Below are 7,569 nucleotides of genomic sequence, written 5' to 3' on the forward strand. Positions count from 1 at the left end.
CCACCCAGATGCCTGACCAGCTGCTGGCTCATTCTCTCAATGAGCTGCTGAAAGCTGAACCAGTCACTCCCTCCCCCTCCACAGCTCAGCGCCTCAGAAGCACTGGAGGGGCAGAGTAGAGAGCAGTGATTGACAGTTACCGGCTCTCTGATCACTGAAGACAGAGAATCGAGCAATCAGCAGTGTTTGATTGTTCAGTTCTTGGTTTTAGAAGAGGCAGGGGGACAAATGCAGCATTGGACAAATGCTGCAACCACAAAGATGAAATAGGATAGATGGGTTTTTTTCTGATTCCCAAACTTCTCTTTTAAAGGATATCTAAACCCCAAAAACAAAAAAATGTAATATATTGCAGGTTGCCAGTCCTTGTATGTCGTAGCTACATAAGTTTTTTTTTCAAGCTAAGAACATTTTCATAAGTAAAGAAAATACCGCTTGATTCTGCCAGAAATGTTGTGCCCTTGTCATGTCCTTGAACTCAAAACACAAAATCACATGTTCCTTCTGTAAACTAATAATCCCCCCACCCTATGTGATCTAATGTAACCTTGGGACCGGAAGTGTGTTATTTGCAGGTCCACCAGTTGAAAAATAAAGGAACAAAAACCATAAAAAAGAGAACTAACTCAACCACTACATCTAAGGCTCAGTTCACACTTGTGCAGGCTGTGGGCTGTATTTTTTGCGTAGGGCAGCTCATTCATTTCAATGGGCTGCCCTACCCACAGTAACACAGGGAAAGAATTCCTGAACCCTTTTGGCAAAACACACCACATGGAATTGCATGGTGGTGTGGCATTGTGGTTTCCCACAAGTGAAATTGCTGGCATTTTGCCAGTGCATGGGGATGCCATTATGAATCAATGGCTCCCCTACATGTCAGTCTGGCTAAGAACTGGTGAGCAGCAATGTGTTACATTTTTGTGTTGGGGTTTAGGTACTCTTTAAAGTTTTGTTACGGGCAGAAATATTCATTCCCTCTTCGGCTGTGCTCATTGTTGGGTATGGTGTGTGCCATATTCATTGTGCAGGATAAAGTGTACAATGTAGGAACAAGCATGCAAATAAAGATACATGTGATAACTTTATCCTCTGCACAAAGCCAAATCCTCCCGCACTAGCTCAGATGGCGGGCGCAGGCAGTATACGGTGTCATCTGCACTCAAAACACACAGGAAGAAAAACAGGCCTCCGCACTCCAATAACCAAACAGATCCCAGTTTATTATAACTAACAACCACAACAACAGTGCCCGCACATGGGATCTCCCTATTTCACCCCACAGGGCTTGCTTATACACTCACCGGCCACTTTATTAGGTACACCTGTTCAATTGCTTGGTAACACAAATTGCTAATCAGCCATGGCAGCAACTCAATACATCAATGCATTTAGGCATCTAGACGTGTTAAAGACAACTTGCTGAAATTCAAACCAAGAATCAGAATAGGGAGGAAAAGGGATTTAAGAGACTTTGAACGTGGCATGGTTGTTGGTGCCAGATGGGCTGGTCTGAGTATTTCAAAAGCTGATGATCTACTGGAATTTTCACGCACAACCATCTCTTGGGTGTTCAGAGAATGGTCTGAAAAAGAGAAAATATCCAGTGTGCGGCAGTTGAGTGGATGAAAATGCCTTGTTGATGTCAGAGGAGAATGGGTAGACTGGTTCAAGATGATAAGGTGCAAATACTAAGTGCAATGAGTTTCCAGGGGATATGTAGATAACCACATTTTGGGCAGCGCCAACAACTCATCTGACCAGCAATGAGACATGAGCATAAAACAATAAATAAAGGAGTTCCCCAAAGCCTGTGGAAGTCAATAGAGTCACAAGCCCAGGAAAAGGTGAAAACGAAATGCACTTTAATGTTGGGTAAAAATCATGACATGTAGAGTTGCCCAGATTGATATATCACCAAGTCAGTAGAGAGGAGAAACATATGATCCTGGACCCAACAGTAGGTTGATCAGCCCAGGAGCCTCAGGACAGTGGGAAGGGTGTATGGATGGTGCATCCGCCGGAAGTCTCGTGTCCCAGATCCAATTGTTATGTCTTACACCTGGCAAAAGACCGCTCAAACAAGGGCTGGTGAGAGCAAATTGGAAGCCTAGGGGATCATGTCTGAGGGAGGGGCAAGTCCCTGAAGCATGTTATCATGATGACTGGCTTCTCTCTTTTAGTTTGACATGGTTTCAGTGCTCCCCTAGGATTCTAGTTTGCCTCACCTGCCCTTGTTCAGGTGGTCTCTTGCTAGGTGTATGACATAACCGGCTCTGGGACACGTGACTTCCGGCGCACGTGCCATCTTAGTGATCCCAGCAGCTGCCATCCATACACCCTTCCCACTATCCTGAGGCTCCCGGTCTGAGCAACCTACTGTTGAGTCCAGGATCATATGCCATCCTCCAGCTAATGGGAATATGTGTTTCTCCTCTCCACTGGCTTGGTTATGTATCAATCTGGGCAACTCTACATGTCATGCTTTTTAACCCAACATTAAAGTGAATTTCAATTTAAACTGTTCCTGGGCTTGTGACATTGACTTCCACAGGGTTGGGAGCGCTCCTTTATTTGTTGTTTGGTTCGAGATGATAGAAAGGCAACAGTAACTCATGTCAATATAGACCAAGAGCTCTGAGAAATGTTTCTAACACCTTGTTGAATCTATGCCATGAAAAATTAAGGCAGTTCTGAAGACAGTTCTTGCTAGTACCAACCAGGTACTAGCATGGTGCCAGTGTATGATGTCATTGGATTATAGAGACCTTTTTTTTTATTTCTTTGCAAATAAAGATGTCTTCCTTCACAGATATGCATACTTGTTCCCAGTCAGTGTCTCAAACCTTGTACCAGACAGCCAACTCGAACCTTCAGAATAGAAATGGCATTAGCTGCCCCCATGTGTCACTCAGGAAAGGTTTTAGTTTAGTTTAGGTTAAGTAATAATAGATGGTGACGACCAATGTAATGACATAGTGAAGAAATCTGTGATCATTTTCTCTGGTTATTAATATTTTATACTTTAGCATTTGCAAATTCTATCCCATTGACTAAAAAGAACATACAATATTCATGTATACTTCAGGGTCCACGTTACGATTCATTCGATTTTCTTCACTTGAAACATTTGCCGTTTCTATAATGGATCCGGAAAGCAAAGTGGTCACCACCATCAATACCCACATCTCGAAACTGGTAAGAGAAAACAGCAACACAACATGGAGATAGCACAACACAATACATTTTGTATTGCTTATTCTAGTTTTAATGTCTCACAATAGCATTAATTTACAAAGTTTAGCATAAGAATCTGTATGTGACTAATTTTCAAATCTCATTAGACTTTGCTCAAAATGACTGTCACTTTTTTTGGAAACAAGATGCCCATTCTGACTTTCTAGCCGAATATAAATTCAATAGCAGTTAAAAAACACTGCCATTGACTATCATCGAGGGGGTTAAACTTCACTACAACTAACAACCAATGGGGGGAAGGGGGCATTAAGATAAACACTACAACTAACCATCGAGTGGGGGGTTAAAAAACAACACTACTAACCATCAATGGGGGGAGGGGGTTAAAAAAAAACACTCCATGCCACTAACCACCAAAGGGTGGGATTAAATCAGCAATGTGGGGTCTATTATTGCAGCCTCGGGGTCTCTGACAGCAGTGCTAGGGGGTTACTATTGCATTCACTGACCCCAATATTGGGGTTATTATTGTGTCCACTGACATCAATTATAGGAGTTATTATTGCATCCACTGACATCAGTGATGGGTGTTATTATTTTGGCTACTACACTAGTGCTTGGAGTTATAGAGAATCCTGACACCAATGATGGCAGTTATTGTTGCAGCCTTTGAAGCCAATGTTGGGGATTATTATTGGATGCACTGACACCAACGTTGGGGATTGTTATTGTGTTCACTGACACCAATACTGGAAGTTATTATTGCATTCACTGACACCTGTGATGGGGGTTATTATTGCATCCACTGACACCGGTACTGGGTATTATTGTGGCTGCTAACACCAATGCTGGGAGATAGGCCCCATGTAAACGGGACACTTCTGAATGATGGAAACTGACTGCTGGTAAATGTAGGTTAAAAAAACGTCTCTTTAGGCGCGTTTGCATACCAAGTTTATGAGCGTTTGCATTTAGAAGCAGTTTTTTAAGATAACCTCAGGAAACCTTCCAAAATCCCCAGAAAGCACTGAAAAAACAGTAAAAAATTAACTATTTCAGACATTTTGAGAGAAGCAGAGAGAGCAGTATTTGTTGAGATTAGGGTTTTTTTTTTGTGGTGTTTGGATGTGTTCCAGCTTATTTTGTGCAAAAATTATTTCAGCAGTGTCTAACATTTTTTTTTCATGCAAAACCTCAAAGTATGGTGTACCAAGTCCATTTGAGTACCAGGAAAACGCTTTGCATGCATTTTTCATGATGAAAAAAGGCTCTGGCCAGCATCTGGAAATGGAAGAGTTAAAAAAAAAATTCAACCGCAAATGCCTATAAACGCGGTTAGCCACGTTTACAAGCGTTTTGCATTTGAAAAGCTGATAAAATCGACTGCTGAACGCAAGTTTTCTGCATTCAAAAAACTGTAAACTCAACTGCCTGTAAATGACATAATGTACATGGACACATAGGAAAACAGGGTGAGTTCAGGGGCTGCTGAGAAAAATGCAGAAAAGCTCCTAAACATGAGTTTATCAGCTGCAGTGTAAATGAGCCCTTATTGTTATGGACATTGACATCAATGATAAGGGTTATTATTGCATCCACGGACAACAAATCTGGGGGCTTTTGCTAGCAGAAGTTGTTAGACTTTAATAAATGTACAAAAGCAAAATGGAAGTGATTTGTATGCACTATGAATATAGATTTATTTGGGTATTGTATGTTCTCCAGGGGCGGACTGACCATTTGGAAACTCGGGCACTGCCCGAGGGCCCGGGGTCAGTAGGGGGCCCCATGAGATGCCCCTGGTACCTTTTTCATAGGCTTTTTTGAGTTTGGGCAAAGACACAGGGGCCCCATGATCCCCTATTGCCCGGGGGCCCCATGAGTTGTCAGTCTGCCCCGATGTTCTCATTTTCTTGTAAGGATGCAAAGCATGTCTAAAAAAGTTTCTGTGTATAGAGCTAACTATTAAGAAACTTCCTGAAATCTGAATATAAACGTCCTACTTTAGTTGTGAAATATACTCATAATATTGCATAAGATTACTTCTATTCTTAATGCTACCAGAAGCAAATTAAATAACACATACAATAATTTGTATTATGCAATATTAGATAGTATTTTGCATTATGATAAATACAATGGATTGTAACAAACATACCATAACTATAGCACTCTTGACAACTGTCTGTGATTATCTGTTCTTTTTCTCATCTGTCCTATAATATCTATTTTATGTATTATACATATATTTTTAGCACCTATTAGCAATTATTTAGACTGTTATATGTTTGGCAAGCAGATCTTTTAATGCATGTTTGCTTGTGTGTGTGCATATATATTTAATAACAAATAAAAATAAAAAATACCAAATCCAGTGAGATTAGTGGCAAACAGTGTTTATTAGTGCTATTTCCAAAACTATATACAAAGTGCTGTACAGTGTTTAACCAAAATAAACAGGGCAGGAAAATATCAAACAAAAACCTAGCCATGTCCCGGCTCTCACTACACAGTACTGCAGGTCCTAACTATCAGACTGATCAAGCCTACCGTTTGTCAGCCACAACATACACAGCTTGCTAGGCTGACCATACATTATACAATTTTCTGTCCAATTTCCTTTAGATTTACCTTCAACTATGTAGTGCAAGGGCCTGCTAATTGGATAAAATTGAAAGTGTTCTTTAGGTATGACCTCATATTATATGGTTTTTGGTAAATCTAAAGCACAATTCTCAAGAAAATTGTATACTGTATGGCCAGCCTTAGTTTCCACCAAGCTTTCAGCTCTCTAGACAGGACCTGTCTGATCCCCAGGCCGAGAGCTCTGGCTACATGTCCCAGGTGGATTTAATTGCCCACAGAGAGAAGTAAGCCCTGCACTGGACCTCATATCAGAGATCCATAAACGTATAGGAAAGGAACCTGGGAGATCTATAAACCCAGAACAGGACTTTCCTAGGGTTCATTTGGGATGCTCTGCCACAATATATATATTATATATATATATATATATATACACACACACACATACACACAGGTGTACCTCAGTTTATGAATTTAATACATTCTCCGGGACATGTCGTATTGCAAAAAATGTGTAAGGAATGCATAGGAATACATTGAAAACCAATTAATCCATTCCGGAGGTCAGAAAAAAGTAAAAAAACAGTTGCTGTCACTATAGGTCAGTGCTGTTTTTTAAATTTAATTACCGGCTTTTTTTTTTCACTATAACTCAATCAGCTGTCGCTTTCCCCCCAGCTAAAAGAAAGAAAGTTTCCTTTTAGTTTGTTTCCCGAGATAAAAGAAACACAGTATCCTTTAGCTCAGGAGAAAGTGACAGCTAATTCTGTGAGCTATAGTGAAGAAAAAAAAAAACGGAAATTGCATTTAAAAATTGGCACCAACATACACTTCGTATTGTGAAATTTTTTTAAAAAAAATTTGTAACCTGAGGCATTATTTTTCAATGGATTTTCATTCGTAAACCGAAAATTACATTAACCGAGGCGTTCGTAAACCAAGGTACAATGTATGTATATATATATATATATATATATAATTTTTTTTGTGTGTGTGTGTGTGTGTGTGATGAAACCCCCATAAACAGAGGAAAAGTGTCCCTGAAAAGTGTAAGCATTCAGCAATTTTGCTTTAAAGGTATTTAATGTAACACAAAACACAGAAAGCATGTCACTGAATTGTATTACCACTAAAGTGTGTCGAGAAAAAATATTTGTATTTTTCAGTGTGTGTAAGTCATTGCCCCTCCTTGTAACTCTGTGCAAATATGTATATTTCAGAACCATTTTCCAAAATCTTTAAAGCCTGATGAAGGTATCTGAGTTGTCCCAAAGTTTGCATCTTTATCAACTCAAGTTAGCCAATAAAGGCCAATATCACTTAAACTCTAAATTCTCTTGTATAGAAAGAAATCTGCTTACTCACCCGAGGTACCAGAAATAACGTACTTTCAGTATTACTAAGAACTAGACAGTTTTTATCACAAGACACCCCACCCCACTCCACTGACACGCCTTGCCTTATCTGAAAAAAATATTTAAAAAATATATTTTTTTTTTTAGGGAAGCATGTAAAAAATCTCAGCTTGATGTGAATCGTCTGGATGTGTATAATTCTTTGAACACTTTTTTTCTATGTAAAGTTTGTAATTGTAGATGGGGGCAGTAATACATGCTTATTACCCACTCAAGGTGTGCATTATTCTCCTTCTAAGGAGACAGCAGTAATAGTTATCTAACATGTCGTCTTTCACTGAAACAAAGGGTACAAAGGGTGGGAGAGTCCTGCTCTGACATATTCACTTGCCTGTGTAAATGTCAGCTTCAGCTAATGAGCACTGTAAAC

The 7,569-nt window shown here is 39.8% G+C and overlaps 1 protein-coding gene across 1 annotated transcript in view; it reads right to left on the reverse strand.

The window, feature by feature from the left end:
* LOC149449801 (lysosomal acid lipase/cholesteryl ester hydrolase-like) overlaps window positions 1–7,184 on the reverse strand; it is a 50,945-nt gene extending 43,761 nt beyond the window's left edge. Inside the window, exons 1-2 of the mRNA XM_089692786.1 lie at window positions 7,150–7,184; window positions 3,069–3,195 (exon numbers count right to left, since the gene is read on the reverse strand). Coding sequence (XP_089548912.1) covers window positions 3,069–3,188 — 120 coding nt within the window. The 5' untranslated portion in view covers window positions 3,189–3,195; window positions 7,150–7,184. The remainder of the gene's footprint in view (window positions 1–3,068; window positions 3,196–7,149) is intronic.
* Window positions 7,185–7,569: the final 385 nt, after the last annotated feature.

Source organism: Staurois parvus, unplaced genomic scaffold (assembly GCF_062004578.1).
Source record: "Staurois parvus isolate SC_StPar_1 unplaced genomic scaffold, SC_StPar_1.0 ptg000604l, whole genome shotgun sequence".
Taxonomy (NCBI): domain Eukaryota; kingdom Metazoa; phylum Chordata; class Amphibia; order Anura; family Ranidae; genus Staurois; species Staurois parvus.